This window comes from Mya arenaria, chromosome 7 (assembly GCF_026914265.1).
Source record: "Mya arenaria isolate MELC-2E11 chromosome 7, ASM2691426v1".
In the NCBI taxonomy this organism is placed as follows: Eukaryota; Metazoa; Mollusca; class Bivalvia; order Myida; family Myidae; genus Mya; species Mya arenaria.
The window spans coordinates 25777053-25801152 of NC_069128.1; the positions used below are offsets into that span (position 1 = coordinate 25777053).

General features: G+C 37.3%; 1 protein-coding gene across 3 annotated transcripts in view; it reads right to left on the reverse strand.

Moving 5' to 3' along the window:
* Positions 1 to 24100, reverse strand: part of LOC128239965 (uncharacterized) — a 67237-nt gene that overhangs the window by 10548 nt on the left and 32589 nt on the right. For all 3 annotated transcript variants that reach the window (XM_052956433.1, XM_052956432.1, XM_052956431.1), the window contains exons 4-10: positions 17415 to 17554; positions 12390 to 12504; positions 10267 to 10433; positions 9475 to 9534; positions 8887 to 8983; positions 5108 to 5194; positions 2961 to 3008 (exon numbers count right to left, since the gene is read on the reverse strand). In XM_052956433.1, the coding sequence (XP_052812393.1) occupies positions 2961 to 3008; positions 5108 to 5194; positions 8887 to 8983; positions 9475 to 9534; positions 10267 to 10433; positions 12390 to 12504; positions 17415 to 17554 (714 nt within the window). The remainder of the gene's footprint in view (positions 1 to 2960; positions 3009 to 5107; positions 5195 to 8886; positions 8984 to 9474; positions 9535 to 10266; positions 10434 to 12389; positions 12505 to 17414; positions 17555 to 24100) is intronic.

The window sequence follows — 24100 nt, forward strand, 5'->3', positions numbered from 1 at the left end:
AAAAATAAGTAAAATACCATCTTCATGTTTAAGTATTTAAAATGGTGCTTTATGCAAGGATCGTTATGCGACCTAAATGCAGTGATATATATGCCGCATACTGTTATGCGGCGGCGTGGTGCCTCCATGTCGCACTGTTTACGGCACTGTTTCAGAACTCTTCATATTTCAAAAGTAAATCTATCCCTTTCTGTCGTTATACAACTTACAGTCAGATTTTCATTCATGGCCATATTTTTTGCACCTTTCATTGTGATGGCCAAAGGCGTCACTATATAGCATTGCTATTATAATAATACATTTATTAATAGAATATTTGATAATTATATAAATAGACTGAAAAAGCAATAAACAGAAGGCATAAAAATAATACTGAATAGCTTAAATAAGGCAATTAACTCATTTTTGAAGAATTGTCATACCAGAGTACGTGTGGTCGTGCATGGTACGAGATCTGTCTCCTCTCTTCTGTCTTTCCCACTGGCTCTTAGAGCCACCATCGTACATGTGTATGTGGTCGCACATGTTTCGAGATCTATCTCTTTTTTTTTGCTCCTCTCTTTCTTCTCTCCCCTTTCTCTCCTCTCTTTCTTCTCTCCCCTTTCTCTCATCTCTTTCTCTCCTCTCATTCTTCTCTCCCCTTTCTCTCATCTCTTTCTTCTCTCCCCTTTCTCTCCTCTCTTTCTTATCTACCCTTTCACTCCTCTCTCTCTTTCTCTCTCTCACCCTCTTATCTCCCCTTTCTCTTCTATCTTTCTCCCCTCTTTTTCTCCTCTTTCTCTCCTCTCTCTCCCCCTCTTCTCTCTTTCTTCTCTCCTCTCCCCCTCTTCTCTCTTTCTTCCCTTCCCTTTCTCCCCCTCTCTCTCCCCCCTCTTCCGTCCCTTTTCTCTCCTCTCTTTTTCCCCTCCCTTTCTTCCCTCCCTTCTCCCCTCCCCTTCTCTCCCCCCTCTTTCTTATCTTCCCTTACTTTCTTCCCTTTTCTCCATTATAAATATATATTACAATATCTTTAATCATATAGATTCAATAGTGTAGAAGCGCGTAACATCTTTTTTTATACAAACTAATGCCAGACGGATGGCGTAAAACGACACTTCGAATATGGACAGAATCAAGCAGATGAAGAGTTTAGACTGTCAATAATTTAAAGCTGCACCCTCATAGATTGAACGTTTTGACAACTTTTTTTATTTTTTTTGTCTTGAATGAGCAAATTTTTGCGTTATCTGCAAACCAATGATAAAAGACTTTTGACAAAAGATCAGATCGCAGCTTTTCATATTTCCGTCCCAAAAATGATGTTTTATGCATTTTTATTAAACCGTTACTAACGGTTTAAGCCATAAAACATTAAATTTGGAATGGAAATATGAAAATCTACGATCTGATCTTTTGTCAGCAGTCTTTCATCATGGTTAGCAGATATTTACGCAAAAAAAAATCAAAGTCCAAGACAAAAAATAAAAAAAAAGTTGTCAAAGCAGTAAATCTGTGAGAGTGCAGCTTTAACGTCTCAAATCTAGTTCGTCACAACTTAAGTAAATTTCAATTAAAAATTTACCGCGTCTCTTTTACTATATAACCGCCATAATGAAATGACAATTCTTCTTTTAGCGGGGAGTTCTGAGGTACTTATCAAAATGACTCTTCTTATACGTCTTATAATACACATACATGGATTAGGATAAACAATCGACGCATTTTAATTGTTATTTTAGTGTGCCATAGATATACAAGATTTGGGATGAACATGGGTTCTAAAATTTACAGAATGAACCAGTAAGCATTTTCTTAATGTGCCGATCTATATCCAAAACTGGCGATCTGCACCCGGAAAACGATGATAATACCCTTCGTTGACCAAAACAAGGTATCGGATGAGAATTACACGAAAGAGAACGGTATGAAATCGTGGTTTTGAGTGAATCAGTAAGCCTAGGGAGAGTGAATTGTTTGCACGAGATATTTTAATACGGACATGCTGTTCATCTAAAACAAGGGTCATCAATAACCATTCGGTGCTCAATGTCGTTTCATATATAACCGTTTTAACATGTTGAAATCATTGTTTATAATCATCGAATCGAGGATGTTTTATACCCCAAACAATGTATCAGTGAACCTGGACCCACCTGACATTACTGCCCTTGAATACATCGTGCTGGTGCTTTAAAAGAATATCTTGTCGCTGTCTCAGCTGAGTTTAATCCGTTAGAAAACATAGCACACACTGGTTTCCCAGTTTATAGAGAGTATATCTGGCGTATGAAAGTCACGTGATTAGTCCAGGCCCCAACATCAAGAACATACTTAAGTCAAATCTCGATCTCAATCTCAAATCATTTTTCCACATTACCGTATGACATTATTAAAAATAACTAATGTTTTACTATTTTTAAAAGCACATTCTCACATGCATTGTGTTGATTAAAATTATTGTTCAATATTCTAAAAACAATTATTTCTACAGCACAAAATTCACTTGTAAAACTCAAAAATAATAAATTGGACTCAAGTACAGTTTTGCTCTCATTTTTTTTTCTATTAAATATTGTACATTTTTTTAATCAACAAAATGAATGAGATAATGCGATTTTTAAAAAGGTAAAACATTTACAATTTTGAATCATATGATGCTGTTTTTTTGATAAAAGAGTTGAGACTGAGATTGAGATTTGACTTGAGTAATTTCGTGATATTGGCCCCAGATACTTGTACTGACGCTATTTTTAAATTAACTGGTATTACGAGGTAGACACAATCAGTAAGTTTCGAATATTGGAAAAATACGCTAAATATGCGAAAGATACATGAGTCGTTAGCGATGTGATACATCAGTAAGTAAACGATATCAAGGTTTTGACCCTTTTTTTTCTTGGAACTGTATCATTTGGTGTCTAGTCCCTTAAACGGTTTACATGAACGTAAAAAAACTAGTTGACCTGAATTCCGAATCATACCTCTGCTGTTGCAACACGCTTCTTGGAGTACCCTTAGTTTCTGCACAACTGCAATGTAAGAGATATTAGGGAGTCGTTGCATTTCGAAAGTTTATACATGTATGCCAAATGGAAATGATTGACAATAGTTTAAGCTAAACCGCATTTCGAAAATTTGTATGACAAATTGAAATGAATACCAATTGTTCAGGGAACACCGCTTTCCAAAAGTTAAAGATGCACTCTTACTCCCAAATAAGATTTACCACAATTAATACAATTGTTTTAATATACAACAAAGGATGAATAAATGTCAAAAACAATGGTTCTTATGAAGGATTTTTAATTTGAAAGAAATGTGCAGAAAACACGATATTTCTATCTTATCAGACGATAGTAGATCACAGTAATTCTTTTAGCACTCACCAGTCATTTAATATTTGTGCGTTCTCAGCTATTAAAAACACGGATACAATCTTGTTATCAGTAATTGATGTTTCCCATAAATGCATTTAAAAAAAGTAGTTTTTTTATCACTCAAAATGTATGTTTGTTATACATTTAAATGTATTTATTTTGAATAAGAGTGTCACTTTAATATGATTAACTTAAATGAACGACAATAGTTAAGGGTAAACCGTAAGGTGCATTTCGAAGTCTATATGGCAAATCAATATGAATGACAACTATATATGAATACTTTTCTTGAAAATTAGATCCATCTTTTTTACTAGTATTACATTTCAAACGTTTTATCATGAATACAAACATATAAATAAATCAAGCTTATTTATTATTTACGCGCAGAAGTTAGTTGAGGTGTACTTAATTGTTTCTACATACGCCGGGGTTTTACCGGTAAAACGACGATACTAGTTAAGTATAATGGAATACCAGCAGATGATCCTGACGTTAGATGATATGTTTTACACAGGAATAAATGAAAAAGCATAAGCAGTATCTTTGTCCTTCTGTCACTCCAAAGTTGCCATCATTCTTACATTGTAACCACAGGAAAGTATGACGTTCTGTTTCCTGCTTACGTCATATCGATTTCTAAGACCTATATTCTTTGAGGTAGGGACATTGGTCTTGCACGCAACATATCGCCCTAACGTAATGATCAAATGTCAATTTATCTTAAAATCCCCCTGCCCATGTCACATTTGCAGCCCGGAAACGACCAGCTATGGAACGGTATTGGGTCTTACACGCGTCACATCCATTCGGAGCTCCTCGGCCATTTTTTTTTCAAAAACAACCTCGGATGTATGCCGGTACATCTGTTGAAGTAGTCCGTATTTTTTTGAATAAAAGCATTAATTAAATGTAGTGTTTAAGAGTTGTATTCATTGCTCTCAGTTTAAATTGATTGCCAGTGAAGTGTATTATTGCAAACATAATTACGATTCCCAAGAGTTAAGTCATAAATTTTAACTACTAAATAAGATTACTACGCGATCTATTTGCAGCGGACTTAAACGTACCACTTTTTAAGTATGTAAACCGTCCATATACATCCGAGGTTGTTTTTGAAAAAATGGCCGAGGAGTTCCGAATGGCGTCACATCGTATGCATGTACCAAACACATGTGCCAAGCAGTTTTAAAATCTCTCTTTGCATGACAAAGTTAAAGCCCGGACACGACCAACTACACTGTTTATCCATTTATGCAGCTATCAATGATTATAAGCCTATATGTGTGACCTTGATCTCTGAGGTATGGACGTAGGCCTTGGACGCAACACTTCGTCTTTATGTAACGAACACATGTGTCATGTACTCTGTTAAATTTCTACCTGCATGACAAATTAACAGCCTGGACACGACCAAATAGCAGCATTCCATAGTGATTAAACAGCGTGACCTTGGAGTTTCAGGTAGACTTGTGGGACTTGTGCGCGACGTGTTGTCTTCATGCACTGCGCACATGTGCCAAGTGATTTCAAAATCCTTCCTGCATGACATAGGTGCAGACCGGACACGGGAAACCGAACGGCCGGAGGAACGGACAGACGATGCGATTTCAATTGGACCATCTGCGGGGGCATCAAAATCATAGAAACATAGCCCATTAAAAGCTTTCATGTTTTACTAAATCATATTCAGCACTTACATGTTGCATATAAAAGGTTCATTTGAACTGAACATAACTATTTTAACTTACCAACTATGATGAGAACGACAATGGCCGTTAAACACGTCATCATGATGACGCCAAATATCACAAACGTCCCGAAGGATTCGGTATCGTCTGCAACGGAGCAAAATTAATAAAAAAAACCTTCAGTTGACATTACAGTCGAACCCCGTTGGCTCGAACTCACTTGACTCGAATTCCTCGTTGGCTCGAACTAGATGTAAATGACCGATTTCTTTAAAATTTCCGCTTGGTTTGAATTTAACGAGCCTCGATGTATTTTGGCTGGTCCCTGAGAGTTCGAACAAACGGGGTTTGACAGTATTCAGTCTTTTACATATTGGCGCGAGCGTGCTTGCTGAATCGGAACTATTCATGCTTTACTAAATATCGTTCATTAAAGATGCACTCTTACTCCCAAATAAGATGTACCACAATTAATACAGTTGTTTTCATTTACCGGAAAAAAGATCAATAAATATCGAAGACAATTGTTCTTATGAAGGATACCGTGTTCAATCTGAAAGAAATGTGCAGCCAACATGGTAATTCTACCTTTTGAGACGATAGTTGATCCAACAGTCATTTAATATTTGTGCGTTTTCAACTATTACATACACGGCTACGATCTTGTTAGGCCAAAAAAAAATTGTTTGTTTAGGGTAACCTTCCCAAAATTTCTAGGTAGGGTAGGTAGGCATTTTTTATTTTTTTTTTGTTTTTTTTTCAAAATCTGTCCTAAGTTCAGAGTGTTTTCTTGCACATGGCAGTCTTTCCTACATTACTGTCATTGCCTGACTTTGTTTTATCATATAAACAACAATTCTGATTAAAATCTGCATTTATCCGCCCTCCGTAACTCTCTATTCGCTAACGAATATTGTTTTTGCTCAGAAACGGAAAAAATAGTTAGGGTCGGCGCATTTTTATAGGTAGGGTCGGGTTACCCGAAACTGACTTTTTTTTTTAGGCCTTATCAGTAGTTAATATTTCCCATAAATGCATTATTCTGTAAGTAATTCAAGATGTCATACCCAAACTATATGTTTGTTATACATGCATAAGTATTGATTTTAAACAAGAGTTCCACTTTAAGAATTGAAAAATAAACATGTTCATAAAACACTTATTAAATTTCATTACGTCATTTAAAGAGGTTTATAATCATATATGACCAAGTTTGTTTAGTAACTTTCTCAAATGTATTATCAAGTCCATACTTAATGTTATATTTCAAATCACAAATCATGCAACTACATTTACCTCTGTTTTATGGCATTCTGTATTAGAGTGGCAGTAAACTAACGATTAAATTATTCTTATCTAAAAGGGTGAGTGTGTTCATTAAAGATGTTGTGGGCTCGATTCCTACCAGAACTTTCTCATGGCCTCTAACAATGGACACTAGTCCCACTTATGGCCTCATAATCGATAAATCATTATAAACTATTCTAACATGGACAAAGAGAGACCGGAGTTGTTCAACTGTTCAATAAAACATTCTTAAATATTTGAATAATGCTAACTTTCGCTGAAATGTTGACAAATTCCACCACAAATTGCCTACTATAATAAAGTGAGTTTTATACATTTTCAAGTGCCAACCATTGCGCAGTGGACTCCGAATTTAGGCCGAGTGGACAAAGGATCGAATCCTTCCCCGACGGAATAGTTATCGTTCACTTTTTTATTTTCTAATTGTCTTTTACATATTTAAAAAACATACATTTTATAACTATCCCATTGATACGTTTTTCAAACGTTTCAGAAATAGTTTACATCTGCATCAAAACTACAGTTAATTCGCCATTTATTTTTTACCATTTGTGTTAAACATTTCTAATACTATAGACATTAAACACATCACACATAGTATAATATATTATATAGCCGATTGTTCAGAACTTTGTTTCTTTTGTTGACGTTGTTAACTATTCATATTGGGCTGTTTTATGATGTTCTCCCATATTTGAATACAACAAATACAGCTATAACAGTTTTACGCAATTTTCATACAGTCGAACCCCGTTGGCTCGAACTCGCTTGGCTCGATTTTCTCGTTGGCTCGAACTGGTTGTAAAAGACAGATTTGTTTCTAATAAATGTAATAGTTCCCACTTGGCTCGAACTTCCTGAGGCTCGAGGTATTTTCGCCGGTCCCTTGGAGGTCGAGCACACGGGATTCGACTTCTGTAGCACACAAGTGATTCAAAAAAACTTCATGAGAAGTAACGACTTTAAAGTCAATAAAGATCCACTCTTACTCCCAAATAAGATGAACCACAATTAATACAATTGTTTTAATATACAAAAAAGGATGAATAAATATCATAAACAACGGTTGGTATGATGGGTACCAAGTTTAAGTTGAAAGAAAAGTGCAGAAACCACGGCATTTCTACCTTATGAGACGAAAGTAGATCATAGAAAAAAATATTAGAACTCGCCAACAATTTTTTTTTTTGAATATTCAGCTATTAAACACACGTTTACAATCTTGTTATCAGTAAATAATAATTTCCATAAATGCATTATTTAGTCAGTAGTTTAAGGTTTATCACTCAAAATGTATGTTTGTTATACATGTGTATGTATTGATTTTGAATATGAGTGTCACTTTAAAGTTAACAATGATATCGTAAACAACGTTGGTAGCTGTTAACACAGTTCTGAACAATCGACTTTATAACATAGGACATACAAACACATACTCTCACAACGTCGACCGTGATACGGATGTATGCACGTGCAATTGTAGCGAGCCTCTACAACCGTGCAGGAGCCCCCATACAAACAGGGGCTCGGGTCACATGGATCTGTGCAGACCAGAGCACAAGTAATATCAAAATTTCCGTATGCCTATAGAACCAGGGGGTCTAACGTAGGTTATATTCGCGGAAGCTTAAGTGAAGGAAATGTTAGGTGCGGAACAAAATGGCGGTTTTTGTTAAATTATTTTGGTGTTTTCGGAGGACAGTTTGATTTTGTAAGTAAGTTTATATTAATTCTATCGCAATATAAACACGCCTATCCGGAGGCCACACGTGTTTTTAACTTATGTTTCTAGAGGCCTTAAACAAAAAGTTATTGAATGTTTAAGATGAACGATTGCATGTTTATAAAGTGAAAATACAAGATTGCCTGACTTGAAACTGTGTGTTTAGTCAAAGTGTACATTTTTTGTACCTATCTTAACTAGACGTTCTGTGACATCATGAGTTCCTGCATTGATATAAAGAGTGATCATTTTATGAGCAGATAAATGAATTCCTAGAATAGTATACTTCTGATAGGTAATTTTGCATAACAAATACTCGAGACGCTCTTATTGGGTAACACAGTCATTGCCTTTTGTTATAAATACCAAGATGTCTTACAGCTCATGTCTTTAATACACTTTCACTGCTTCACGTTTTTCTGATTCCCCATCGAACAAAAACTGCATAAAACTTCCACGCCAGACATAAAAGGTGTTTAAACATAAAAACAATGGCCGTATAGTGCTCATGTTAAAGACACAAGCCGTCGAAAAGAAAATGATGCACAAACTCAATATAAAATTGCTAAAATAGTTACAAGAATGGATTCACTTAGACTGAAAACCGGCCATTTTGAGGTTGCAATTTTTCATTTGGCAAAAGCTTTCTGTTGACATTCAACAAAGAAAACAGCTCAAACGGAAACACTTGAATTACCTTAATTGGAAAAATCAAGCCTTTAAACCTGCCCATAAACAAAATTGCAAAGGAAATCACACACATAAAACACAATATCTTTTATTCTAGATTGTTTGTATATCAACTTACCCTGCGGGTCGGGTTTTGATGTCACGTGATCACAAAATATTCTGACGTCACTGTATAAAGTGCAGTAGAAGTCTCGCTTTAGTTCTCTATATGAGACCTAAAAAGGAATAGGGTAAATCAATTAAGTTTCATCATCGATGCTAAGCATGTTGCAAACATAATGAATTTGAAATGCATCCAACGAAATCCAACACCAATGTGAATGTTCAATAACCAATAAAGACTGAACTTGCAATATCATAATACTGCAACGTTCATTACTAAATGATAAACAGTCCAACTATTACAATGCAACTATACGATGTGCTTATGGTGCACTTTTCTTTTTTAAGTTATGCTTTTATTATAATTAATCTCAAATTTGGTACTGAAAGTACGGACATTGGTATATTTAAGAAATATAACATACCACAAGGGGTCATATGACATTATAAGGAGAGACCAGTCAGCCCCCGAAGGTATATATGGACCGAGGCGTCATAAAACTGGATTTTTTAATAATATACAGTAATATACGGACCGATTTACTTTATATATACAAAGAAGGGATGCATTTCTGTAAATATTGTAGTATATACACTGACATACCTCAAGCCTTCCAACACCATTGTATTTGTCGTTAAATTGAAATGATATGCTTGAATTGGTCTGAAAAAAGAATGGAATAAAATAATGAGATATAAATTACAGGGACAAATTCTATGGTCTGCGTTTGAAACATCTTGTATGAAATTGTAAAAGTCCAGGGCATTTAAAGACCAAAAAGAATGGTTTGGTTACGGTAAGGGTTAGATTTTTTTCTGTTTTATTCTTATTATGCTTCACGTCAGAACGATATTGTCATCATTGGAGAATGGTGTTAAAGTAATCTGTATAAATATTTATAAATATATACGACATGTTAAAACACACACTTGAAAAAAACATAACTGACGATAAAACGGTAAGGTCAACGCCTGTATTCTGCACTTTACGGGTTTACATGAGCACTCTTATGCAGATTTAGGTTTTCGACTAATATTATAAGAATCATCTATGGTCCCTCATGTAAAATAGATTCATCCCAAGCGTAAACGAGGTTTACCGAGTTTCCACAGAACACACTGCGCGATGGTTTGGATGAAACTACATAATGTATCTTACACAAGCGGCCATGACATATGTTTTTTCTCCCACCTCAGTGAAACAAAATAAATATATATATATGTTTTACTTACGGCAACTTTTGTAATATTTGCCCGTGGGCAAGATAAGGATTTCCGCTATGGCCAAATATATGGATCTACTTTCTGGGGAGAGTGAACTATCATTCAAACAGGGCTCTTGACCAGCCGCCATTTCAAGATAAACTGCATCTGAACATATATTTAAGATACTTACAACTGACCAGTGCTTAAGTGTAGTTCGACCTTTGCCAAATGGTGAAAATGTTACGCGTAATACTCGTGCCGACGGCTTGAGATGAAATGTTCCATTTTTCGAGCACAGGTAGGATGGGTTGAACATTATGTCACTAGGCTGGCATCCCTCTTTACAAGTGTTGATGTCTGCAATTATCGCATACAATTGAAAACCCGTACAATGCAATCGTATAGTCTTTATTACCAACTCTTTAATCGTACAAATAGCAACATATCTGAGAAGCGTTGGCCTTCAGCTGTTCATTTTCACAATTCATGCTTAATAAATGAAATTAACGTGCTTTATGATCAATAAGCCTTTTAACCAAATGCATCGGAATATAAACATAAGTAATTTCTTTCTAATGTAATAACATTCTATTCACTAGATAACATTGCATACTTTAGCGCACTCATAATAGTACATTGGAAAGTACAGGGATAAATCCAAGTTAAGCGATTATCCCACAAAACGGTGGGAATAAAACTCCCCCTTTGGCATCAAAAATATGTTTCAGTCACACTTGGGGATGTGACGGTGTCAAGCCATAATGCAGTCACTATAGGGCGCGGGCAGACCTTTATAAATTCAACATCAACCACATGGATAAATCCTAGTAGCCATTTTTTAAGAGACTATAAGTTTCTTCAATGGCCGAGAGTGTAAAATAGGTTCATTCCGACCCGAGCGTATGGTATTTTGCGGAAACGAGGTTTACACGAGCGGCTATGGTAGATGCTTTTTCTCCCACCTCAGTTAAACAAAATTAATTAAAAGAGTATTTTTTTGCTGGAACTCTTTTGTGCTAAATGAAAATAATTGCGTATGGATATGCGATAATTCGTGGCTGTAATGGATATGCGCGCAGTGATTCAGATTATGTTAGTAGTCAAATCGGTCTTTAAATAGTTCTAAGGAGAGTGAAGCATTATTTCTTGAAAGGTGCGTAAAAACTGTTTTATGGTGACATTTAAAGAGAGAAATAATGAGCGTTCTAAACATTGCCACAAGACAAGATTTCCATGATGCTTCAGGCGGCAGTCTTCAACAAGGGAGGTAATAACAATGTGGTGACCATTAAAAAGGAGTTCCAGTGGGCAATATAAGAATTTCTAGCATGGTTTAACTATTGGATCTACTTATCTGAGGTAAGAGACATAAAGTTTACGGCCTATCATACACTACGTGAAATACACAAGTTTCAACGCCTAACAGGCACTACTAATGCACCCGTTAATTGTAGCCACGCCCCCCCCTCCCCCCAGGTCCGGGAGTATACCGGGACAGCCGGGTAAATGGGCCGTGTTTTTATCTTTCAGGTGGCCCCTCAGTGCCGGTCAAATGCAGTTGTATTGTCTTTGCGCCAAATATAGTGGGGAATGGGCCTTACCTAGGGTCCATGGGGTGCGGGGGCATTTGGCGGGGATTTTACCAGCAGTTCGCCCCGGCAGGTTGGGGGTTCTACCCGGGCTTGGCTGGACCGAAAGTCAAAGTCCCCGCTATTCCCCGGAACAGGAGGGGCGTGGTTACAATTGACTGGTGCATAAGCGAGAGACACACTACGGCACAAAAACACAACGCAGATGGACTATCCACTTATCATCATTTGTATATTATTACACAATGGGAAATCTTATATTTAGTTTTCTAAGGATATATTGACTATATCATATCCACTCGTAATAGGCAAATATTTTTATTATCCGTAAGTTACGATGATGATTCTTAGCTTGAAATCAAATGCAAGCCATCGTTTCTTCATATGCAAACAAGTCTAAGCCTAATTTAAGAATAAGTGTTGATAAAACAATTAAAAATAGCTCATTACAATGCAAGCAACAAAAATAACTCACAACCTACCATCTGTTGATGAGGACAATTTTAACTAGTTTTAAAGTAATTCATTTTATTATGTTTGTTGTATCGTCTGTCATTTAGTGTCCACTATGCCGTAATTATTGTGGCTGTGATTATCATGGTTCAATTTAACTTGATTGTCCCTGTAGTTTTCATTTAACCAAATGTTTGGAAAAGTGGCTTTGTGAATACAGTTTCTGATACCAACAAATTCCCAGCCCCACTCCCTTGCAACACCAAGGTACCTTTGTCAGCAACATCCAATGTTGAACTGGCAACTGTGTTGTATTCGTCTCCGACAGCCTTGACATTGATGGCAATATGGAGATGATCGGGGACTGATATTGGCAGCCAGCAATTCTAGGGAAATAAGAAAAAAGTCTTCGTAAACGAGTCGAGGATATTCAAGCCTACATTGATTTTCACTTTATTTTAAACAATGTTTTGACGTGGTTATACAATTATAGTATATCATATTGTCAAGATTATTATTATATTATATATTTTTCAAAGACAATATTTCATGAATGTTCTCATTTGTGTTTGTTTAAACCGAGTCAGATAGCAATAATGTGTGATACATCTGTTGTTGTCTCTGAAGTTTCATTTTGGATAAAATCAGTTAATAACAGCTCGAGGATGAAAGCAATATAAATATAAAATGAATAAATCTGGAGTCCGTTTCCTTGGCTGGAACCATAACCGCTTCCTTTCGGAGAGACCATGATACGTCTCCAGTAAAGATCATAACAATGACCTCTGTTTCAAATGGCGGACACCTATACCACTAGACCACTCTTATTCTGGTGGGACCCGAACGCACGTCCTCCGTGTATAGAGGCGGACACCTATACCATAACACCACTCTCACTCCGGTGGGGCTCGAACCCACGAACTCTGAATAGGGAGGCGGATACCTTAACTACAAAATCCACTCTCACTCCGATGGGGCTCAAACCCACGACCGCAGGGTAGAAAGGCGGACACCCTACCACAAAATCCATTCTCAGTCTGGTGGAACTAAAACCCACAACCTCTTGGTATAGATGCGGAAATCTTTACCATAAAAACCACCCTCACTCTGGTGGAACTAGAATCCACGACCTCTTGGTATAGATGCGGAAATCTATACCACTAAACCACTCTCACTCTGATGGAACTAGAACCCACGACCTCTTGGTATAGATGCGGAAATCTATATCATTAAACCACCCTCACTCTGGTGGAACTAGAACCCACGACCTCTTGGTATAGATGCGGAAATCTATACCACTAAACCGCTCTCACTCTGGTGGAATAGATGCGGAAATCTATACCACTAAACCACTCTCACTCTGGTGGAACTAGAACCCACGACCTCTTGGTATAGATGCGGAAATCTATACCACTAAACCACTCTCACTCTGGTGGAACTAGAACCCACGACCTCTTGGTATAGATGCGGAAATCTATACCACTAAACCACTCTCACTCTGGTGGAACTAGAACCCACGACCTCTTGGTATAGATGCGGAAATCTATACCACTAAACCACTCTCACTCTGGTGGAACTAGAACCCACGACCTCTTGGTATAGATGCGGAAATCTATACCACTAAACCGCTCTCACTCTGGTGGAACTAGAACCCACGACCTCTTGGTATAGATGCGGAAATCTATACCACTAAACCGCTCTCACTCTGGTGGAACTAGAACCCACGACCTCTTGGTATAGATGCGGAAATCTATACCACTAAACCACTCTCACTCTGGTGGAACTAGAACCCACGACCTCTTGGTATAGATGCGGAAATCTATACCAGTAAACCGCTCTCACTCTGGTGGAACTAGAACCCACGACCTCTTGGTATAGATGCGGAAATCTATACCAGTAAACCACTCTCACTCTGGTGGAACTAGAACCCACGACCTCTTGGTATAGATGCGGAAATCTATACCACTAAACCACTCTCACTCTGGTGGAACTAGAACCCACGACCTCTTGGTATAGATGCGGAAATCTATACCACTAAACCGCTCTCACTCTGGTGGAACTAGAACCCACGACCTCTTGGTATAGATGCGGAAATCTATACCACTAAACCGCTCTCACTCTGGTGGAACTAGAACCCACGACCTCTTGGTATAGATGCGGAAATCTATACCACTAAACCACTCTCACTCTGGTGGAACTAGAACCCACGACCTCTTGGTATAGATGCGGAAATCTATACCACTAAACCACTCTCACTCTGGTGGAACTAGAACCCACAACCTCTTGGTATAGATGCGGAAATCTATACCAGTAAACCGCTCTCACTCTGGTGGAACTAGAACCCACAACCTCTTGGTATAGATGCGGAAATCTATACCAGTAAACCATTCTCACTCTGGTGGAACTAGAACCCACGACCTCTTGGTATAGATGCGGAAATCTATACCACTAAACCACTCTCACTCTGGTGGAACTAGAACCCACGACCTCTTGGTATAGATGCGGAAATCTATACCACTAAACCACTCTCACTCTGGTGGAACTAGAACCCACGATCTCTTGGTATAGATGCGGAAATCTATACCAGTAAACCGCTCTCACTCTGGTGGAACTAAAACCCACAACCTCTTGGTATAGATGCGGAAATCTATACCACTAAACCACTCTCACTCTGGTGGAACTAGAACCCACAACCTCTTGGTATAGATGCGGAAATCTATACCACTAAACCGCTCTCACTCTGGTGGAACTAGAACCCACAACCTCTTGGTATAGATGCGGAAATCTATACCACTAAACCACTCTCACTCTGGTGGAACTAGAACCCACAACCTCTTGGTATAGATGCGGAAATCTATACCACTAAACCACCCTCACTCTGGTGGAACTAGAACCCACGACCTCTTGGTATAGATGCGGAAATCTATACCACTAAACCACCCTCACTCTGGTGGAACTAGAACCCACAACCTCTTGGTATAGATGCGGAAATCTATACCAGTAAACCGCTCTCACTCTGAAATCTATACCACTAAACCACTCTCACTCTGGTGGAACTAGAACCCACAACCTCTTGGTATAGATGCGGAAATCTATACCACTAAACCACTCTCACTCTGGTGGAACTAGAACCCACGACCTCTTGGTATAGATGCGGAAATCTATACCACTAAACCACCCTCACTCTGGTGGAACTAGAACCCACGACCTCTTGGTATAGATGCGGAAATCTATACCACTAAACCACTCTCACTCTGGTGGAACTAGAACCCACGACCTCTTGGTATAGATGCGGAAATCTATACCACTAAACCACTCTCACTCTGGTGGAACTAGAACCCACGACCTCTTGGTATAGATGCGGAAATCTATACCACTAAACCGCTCTCACTCTGGTGGAACTAGAACCCACGACCTCTTGGTATAGATGCGGAAATCTATACCAGTAAACCGCTCTCACTCTGGTGGAATAGATGCGGAAATCTATACCACTAAACCACTCTCACTCTGGTGGAACTAGAACCCACGACCTCTTGGTATAGATGCGGAAATCTATACCACTAAACCACTCTCACTCTGGTGGAACTAGAACCCACGACCTCTTGGTATAGATGCGGAAATCTATACCAGTAAACCGCTCTCACTCTGGTGGAACTAGAACCCACGACCTCTTGGTATAGATGCGGAAATCTATACCAGTAAACCGCTCTCACTCTGGTGGAACTAGAACCCACAACCTCTTGGTATAGATGCGGAAATCTATACCACTAAACCGCTCTCACTCTGGTGGAACTAGAACCCACAACCTCTTGGTATAGATGCGGAAATCTATACCACTAAACCACTCTCACTCTGGTGGAACTAGAACCCACAACCTCTTGGTATAGATGCGGAAATCTATACCACTAAACCGCTCTCACTCTGGTGGAACTAGAACCCACAACCTCTTGGTATAGATGCGGAAATCTATACCACTAAACCACTCTCACTCTGGTGGAACTAGAACCCACAACCTCTTGGTATAGATGCGGAAATCTATACCACTAAACCACCCTCACTCTGGTGGAACTAGAACCCACAACCTCTTGGTATAGATGCGGAAATCTATACCACTAAACCACTCTCACTCTGGTGGAACTAGAACCCACAACCTCTTGGTATAGATGCGGAAATCTATACCACTAAACCACTCTCACTCTGGTGGAACTAGAACCCACAACCTCTTGGTATAGATGCGGAAATCTATACCACTAAACCATTCTCACTCTGGTGGAGTTAGAACCCACGACATCTGGGTAAAGGGGCGAACATCTATACCACAAAATCCACTCTCAGTCTGGCGGAGGTAAAACCGACGACCTCTTGGTATAGATGCGGACACATATACCACTTAAACACTAATGCGCTTAAAAATATTTTATTGTAATATAACTGTTGTCAGGGAAAGTTTATCGTCCAGAGCTTAATGCAGATAGGAAGGCCAGTAGATTAAAAGAAACATTGATCTCTCATACACAACAATACAGACCAACCAACGAATCGCGTGCAATATTACAATAACTCATTCCTCAGAACATAACCAGCAATTAGGAAATTAGTTTCAAATGTGTTCGTTTGTTATCTTATGTAATCTATCTTCCCTATATTTGCATCGATTGCAATAAAAAGAGTTGGTAATCATGAAATGGTGATTGAGTAAATTGTTTTATAGCATAGGCAAGTAATTAAGCAATTAATCGATCTATATATTGATAACACATTGCTTTATTCAGTTTATAAAAATATTAATTGCAATACATTAATATGCACAAATAATACTTATAATACTAATACTACTAATACTACTAATACTAATAATACAATTACTAGAAGAAGAAGAAGAAGAAGAAGAAGAAGAAGAAGAAGAAGAAGAAGAAGAAGAAGAAGAAGAAGAAGAAGAAGAAGAAGAAGAAGAAGAAGAAGAAGATGATGACGATGACGATGACGATGACAATGATGATGATATTATTCATAACCAAATAGACATAACGAAATTTCAACATACCAGTTTAACAGGTAGGGATGTGCAATAGTGTTTAAAAACAAAACGTTACTTGCAGCTTTAGCTTATGAACTTAAGAAATATTATATCAAATATATGATAGCATACTATATCCACATTCAGATGTTTCTTAAGAATGTCCATTAGAAAAATACCTACTTGTTAAGTGACCCTTTGGGCCCGGAAGGCGAATCAAACAAGAGTAAATTGCATCATCAGCTTCACATCAAACATAAAAGTTAAAACACAACCTACCAGTTGTTTAAACTCTTTTGACCTGGTCAGCAGCACGGACCGCTGTAATGTCTGTAGGCGACTGGAGTTGCGGAAAAACGCGAGTCTGTAGCGGAAATCCAGCGTCAACTCAGCCTTGGTCTTTTCCGGAAATATCAACGCTGCAAGTATAGATTTCTAACTTTCAATACATGTTTAAAGAAGACTAGAGATTCAGAAGAACGCCATATTGTAGCGCATTTACCCTTTACCATTAAATCAATTTCACTCTGGTGGGGCCCGAACCCACAATTTATGGACAGAGAGGTCGACTCCTTTACCACTAGACCACTTTTACGCTTAAAATATTCTTTTGTAATATGTCTTTTATGCTTGCAAGGAAAGTTTATCATCCAGAGCTTATTGTAAATGGGAAGACAAGTAAATTAAAAGACGCATTGATCACTAGTTTACATATATTGCAGCGTATGTTCGGCGTCAACGATGAGAGGATCTCATATTCATTTTCAAAAGGAAATGCAGAGAAATATTAGATAACTGAGCTAGAGATGGCTGTTGACAACAAGACCGAAGTTTAGGGTGTACGCTGAAATGCAGCCAATGCCAGTTAACAGCTAGGGCTTATTTTATTTGTGTCTGAGCAGCTCATTAGACACTAGACTGTTCTTAGTCACTGGAGAAGAACACTTAACTCCTTGAAGAACGGGAGACTGTACCGTCAAGTACGACTTGTTACTATTTGTGGAACTTAAGGCTGCACTCTCACATTTTGACCGTTTTAAAACTTTCTTATTGTTTTGTCTTTGAATTAGCGAATTGTTGTGCAAATGTCTGGAAACCAGTGATATAAGAGTGCTGATAAAATATCAGATCACAGATTTTTCGAAAATTGATATTTTATGGCAAAAAGCGTTGTTAACGCTCTAAGACAAAAATGATATTTTGGGCAGTTGTCAAATGTCTGAATTGAGGGCATTGATGCCAAAATCAGCTGATTCTGAGACAAAATTAAAAAAAAGTCAGAACTGTCAATCTGTGAGAGAACAGCTTTAATTTAGGCTGCAGTGGAAATACATAATTATATATATCTTAGAGCTGCATATTATGTGGTAAATGCTTTCGTTCAAAACCTCATTGTCTATAAATACTATCCATAGTTGGTAAAAATCCCGAAAGCTACAGAAGAGTTCAAACGTAAACTTTTTTTTGCAGTCATATACTAGTGTAATGTGTCATATAACAAAACGCAAGATATCTGATTGGCTAGTTTTAGTTGTCAATTAATATTCAAATTATAAATAACATTGAAGGTTGGATGTACAAAGTGAATCTTATACTGAACAGACTTATGCCTTGATTTTTGTATAATTCTTTCGAGTTATATAAGTTGTGAAATATCATAAGTCGATACGTTTGCCATAATTCAAAGTGCATCCTGACATCAATTTACTTCGATAACTTCAAACGCCAGTAATTGCCATGACAAAGACAGATTAGAGTTATTTCCGCTATCTCATATTAACAGAAGTCGATTTCCCAGAAAATCAGACACTCGCACGGCAGGACCTCATACTTCTGCTTTGCATTTAAACTGCTTTATACGATTGAGTGTTTGAAAAACATTTTGCATTTTGCATTCTTCAGATAACCATCTGTGCTAAAATACTTGAGCAGTGCATTTTTTTTCAAAACTATATGAGATGTTTGATATAATTTTTATGCCATCCCATTACATCTTCATTGATGTAACTAGTTAACCACTTAATTAACTAGTTAGTTATATGGTTATCTGGTGACAGAAGTATGCCACCATATTAAATAGAACAGATCTGTTGGTGAATACAAAGATTTATTTTCGTAGAGAGTATTTTGTCGGTCTACATGATTTGGTACAGTCGTCTATTTTTATAGATCGCTCTGCCCTCTGCACATGCGCAAAGAAACTATGATTGATAATTTAGGATGGCTTTATCTGGAGGTAGCATTCGGAACTCCTCGGCCATTTCCCATCTAAAATAAGCTCGGGTGTATATACATGCGTAAACTAATTTGACGATTACTTTCGGTATTCCATTTACAAATAAAACAGACAATGGACACAAGTTGTCCCATGTGTCCAATTTCCTTGAGAGGGATAAAGTATATTTGCAAGTGAAATGGCCGTTTGCAGTCCAGTTGATGGCTAAGGCAATAATTCATTTAATGATGCCATTAGTCTGGTCACAAATTCCATAGACAAGGCATGAACACCATCAATGGTCATCATGTACGTTTATGATGGAAATCAGGACCATTCCCAGTGGTCTGCTAGTTATAGCTTTGAATAATAGGAGTCTTTATTTTATTTCATTTTTTAAGAACAAAGAAGAGAAAAAATACGAGTTGAATCAGCGTGGTACAAAGGACGAACAAGCATGTTTAAATTTAATAACTGTCCGTCTGCACTCTTATTATATTCACTGAATGATTTATTCCAATGACTTGTTGTTATGATGTCATGTTTTGTCTTTACCTCATGGTTAGACAGAGGGACAGAGGTCAGTAGCTCTAAGTCATAATATATAAACAAGAGTCTATGTAAAGGCACAATAGCTATAACCGCTTACTCTTAAAACCTTGCTCACAATGATTATCCTTTTTCTCTCTCAGTCTGTCAATTACTGAAGAAGATACCATCCTAATTGACATTTGCTTTTATTTGTAGCTTTTCTGCGCTTGACACTTGTATTTTCAGAAAAGGCTAATCGACTTGCTTCATATGAAGCAGGTACTTGTAATGCTCTCATGGTCGAAATGAAATAGAAAGAAAGTGATAGAAATAAAAGATGAATCAGCACGTTAAAAAGCACGCTCAAGCATGTTTAGATTTAATGAGTGTCTGGTTGCTTTCACATCGTTATTGACTAAATGCTTTGTTCCTTTAAGTGTCTGTTTAATCTCTTTTGGCATTTATAGGAATGCCGTAAAATATATACATCAGTTGTCTACAAGAATAGGTAAAGTTGAATTGAAAATTTGAAAATCACGCAGAGCACCATCGCGGAAAACAAAGACTTAATGGCTAACGGCTTTTCATAGGTTGGCTGCGTCACGTGACGCTAAATATACATATTGACCTATTGTCGAAGTACATATATATTTTTATGTCCGATAAACTATTTTTAATGGCTCTTGATTTTGTGATGTCCATATTAATTGAATTTTCGATTTTTTTGGTGTCTTTTCGTTCTTTTTGTTTCCTTATGACTTGAAACTCAAGGGACATATCTAGTAGCCTATTGGTCAAATATAAAACATAGAATCTGTTTAAAGGCACAGTTAAACCCTTGCTCATAATGGATCGCTTTTTTTCTCAAAGTCTGTCAATAAGCTCAGAAGATTTTTTCTCGTAACTGACATTTGCTTTTCTGCGAAGAAGACTTTAATGATGAATATGATTTTCCTAAAAGGCTGAACGACTTGCTTTATACAAACAGGTACTTGCAATGTTTCATGGTCGAAACTGATTAATAAGAGAACGTTTTTGGCTATATCTGTTATCTACTTATGCATGATTGCATCGTCTCCAACAAATAGGGCATAAATGAAAGCATTATAAAAGTATCATTAATGAAATAACTTATGCGTTTTATATTAGCTTTATATATATCAAAGGAGAGACATGTTTGTTTGCCAGGCATCGTAGGTCTTTGCATTTGTGTATGATTGAGCATTGACCACATTAAGTAATTTCACACTCCTCCTCTTAGCCATCACATTATACGCGTTGTTTTATGTAGCCATTACATTATACGCGTTCTTTTATGTAGCCATTACATTATACGCGTTGTTTTATGTAACCATCACATTATACGCGTTGTTTTCTGTAGCCATTACATTATACGCGTTGTTTTATGTAGCCATTACATTATACGTGTTGTTTTATGTAGCCATTACATTATACGCGTTGTTTTCTGTAGCCATTACATTATACGCGTTGTTTTATGTAGCCATTACATTATACGCGTTGTTTTCTGTAGCCATTACATTATACGCGTTGTTTTATGTAGCCATTACATTATACGCGTTGTTTTATGAAGCCATTACATTATACGCGTTGTTTTATGAAGCCATTACATTATACGCGTTGTTTTATGTAGCCATTACATTATACGCGTTGTTTTATGTAGCCATTACATTATATGCGCTGTTTAATATAATGTAGCCATTACAGTATACGCGTTGTTTAAGGAAGCCATCTTGTTATACGCGTTGTTTAAGGAAGCCATTTCGTTATACGCGTTGTTTAATGAAGCTATTACCTTATAAGCGTTGTTTTATAGGCCCAATGCATAATACGCAATGTTATATTTGGCCATTGCATTTTACGTGTTGTTTAATGTAACCACTGCGTTAACATCGTTGTTTAATGTGGCCAGACATTATTCTTGCAACAAATGATGTCATCGAAATGTGAACGTGTAATCGCAGGCTATAATATAATTTGTCGTAACCGCTTACCTTTTTCAAATATTCGAAAACAGTTCTGACTATGTATTACGTTTTCCATCTATTAGCGGGTCTTCATAACAGAAAACGTTTACCAAGCTTAGCTGGAATTGAACGCGCTATTTCCATAAATTCTCCCAAGTATACAATACTTTCTACTTTAAATGATTTCCAAATGTTCGAGAACATTTTGCAACATGACTATCAAGATGCTTTACAACCCGTCACGTTAAATTATCGTTTACGCGCCAGTGACGGATGTAATGCATAATGATGTTAGGTTTGTGTTATGTCTTCTTTTATCAGTTTATTTTCTCGACGACTCTAATTGCAGACACGAGTTTTCGTACAACTTGTTTTTGCGACCAGTATTCACGAGATATTTTCAACGTTGAACAAATGGACAAGTGATTTATCCGTCTAGCAAAAACGTTTGTGCTTTAGTTTAAGACGTGCAATCAACAGTCCGCCCAACTGCCAAGCTATTACAACGTGTGGATCTTGTTTCTACATCATACGGTGAGAAACAACGATTTTAAGAAAACACTTACCTGATAATAAATAGGGCTATCCTAATTGCTTCCTTACTTAAATCAATAGAAAGAAGAGACGTGTATAACTTTAGACAATTGCGAATAATAGTGACATTGTTCACAGCATTGTCTCCGGCATGAGGCAGCAATGCGAGATAGTCAAAAATAATATATAGCATACATTCCATTGTTAGCATTTTATTTATCAACGTCACTGTAAAGGAGATGTGAGATGTGTGTTTTCCACGCATCGAAGCAATTTGTATTTAGAGTTTTTGTTTAATCCATTGGCAATACGTTTAGGTACAATGTCTTATTGTATAGTCAGCTCCACAGAGCTGCCACTCTCAATGTCTGATTGTATAGTCATCTCTACAAAGCTGCCAATCACAATGTCTGATTGTATAGTCATTTCTACAACGCTGCCAAGAACAATGTCTGATTGTATAGTCAACTCTACAAAGCTGCCAATCACAATGTCTGATTGTATAGTCAACTCTACAAAGCTACCAATCACAATGTCTGATTGTAAAGTCAACTCTACAAAGCACCCAATCAAAATGTCTGATTGTATAGTCATCTCTACAAAGCTGCCAATTCTATAGTCAACTCTACATAGCTGTCAATCACAATGTCTGATTGTATAGTCGACTCTACAAAGCAGCCAATCAAAATGTCTGATTGTATAGTCAACTGGACAAAGCAGCCAATCAAAATGTCTGATTGTATAGTCAACTCTTCAAAGCTGCCAATCTCAATATCTGATTGTATAGTCAACTCTACAAAGCTTCCAATCACAATGTCTGATTGTATAATCGACTCTACAAAGCACTAATCATAATGTCTGATTGTAAAGTCGACTCTACAAAGCTGCCAATCTCAATGTCTGATTGTAAAGTCGACTCTACAAAGCTGCCAATCTCAATGTCTGATTGTAAAGTCAACTCTACAAAGCTGTCAATCACAATGTCTGATTGTATAGTCAACTCTACATAGCTGCCAATCACAATGTCTGATTGTATAGTCAACTCTACATAGCTGCCAATCTCAATGTCTGATTGTATAGTCAACTCTACAAAGCACTTATCACAATGTCTGATTGTATAGTCGACTCTACATAGCTGCCAATCACAATGTCTGATTGTATAGTCGACTCTTCAAAGCTGCCAATCTCAATGTCGTGTTGAATAGTCAACTCTACAAAGCTGCCAATCAAAATGTCTAGTTGTATAGTCAACTCTACATAGCTGCAAATCTCAATGTCTTGGTGTAAAGTCAACTCTACAAAGCTGCCAATCACAATGTCTGATTGTTTAGTCAACGCTACAAAGCTGCCAATCACAATGTCTTGTTGTATAGTCGACTCTACAAAGCTGCCAATCTCAATGTCTTGTTTTATAGTCAACTCTACAAAGCTGCCAATCTCAATGTCTTATTGTATAGTCAACTCAACAAAGCTGCCAATCTCAATGTCTTATTGTATAGTCAACTCTACAAAGCTGCCAATGTCAATGTCTTGTAGTATAGTCAACTCTACATAGCTGCCAATCTAAATGTCTATTAGTTCTTTAAGTTGCAAAATATTATAAGTCGAAATGTTTGGCATTATTCAAATTGCATCCTGACATAAATTTAATTTAAATGCCAGAAATTGCCATGACAAAGACAGATTAGAGTTATTTCCGC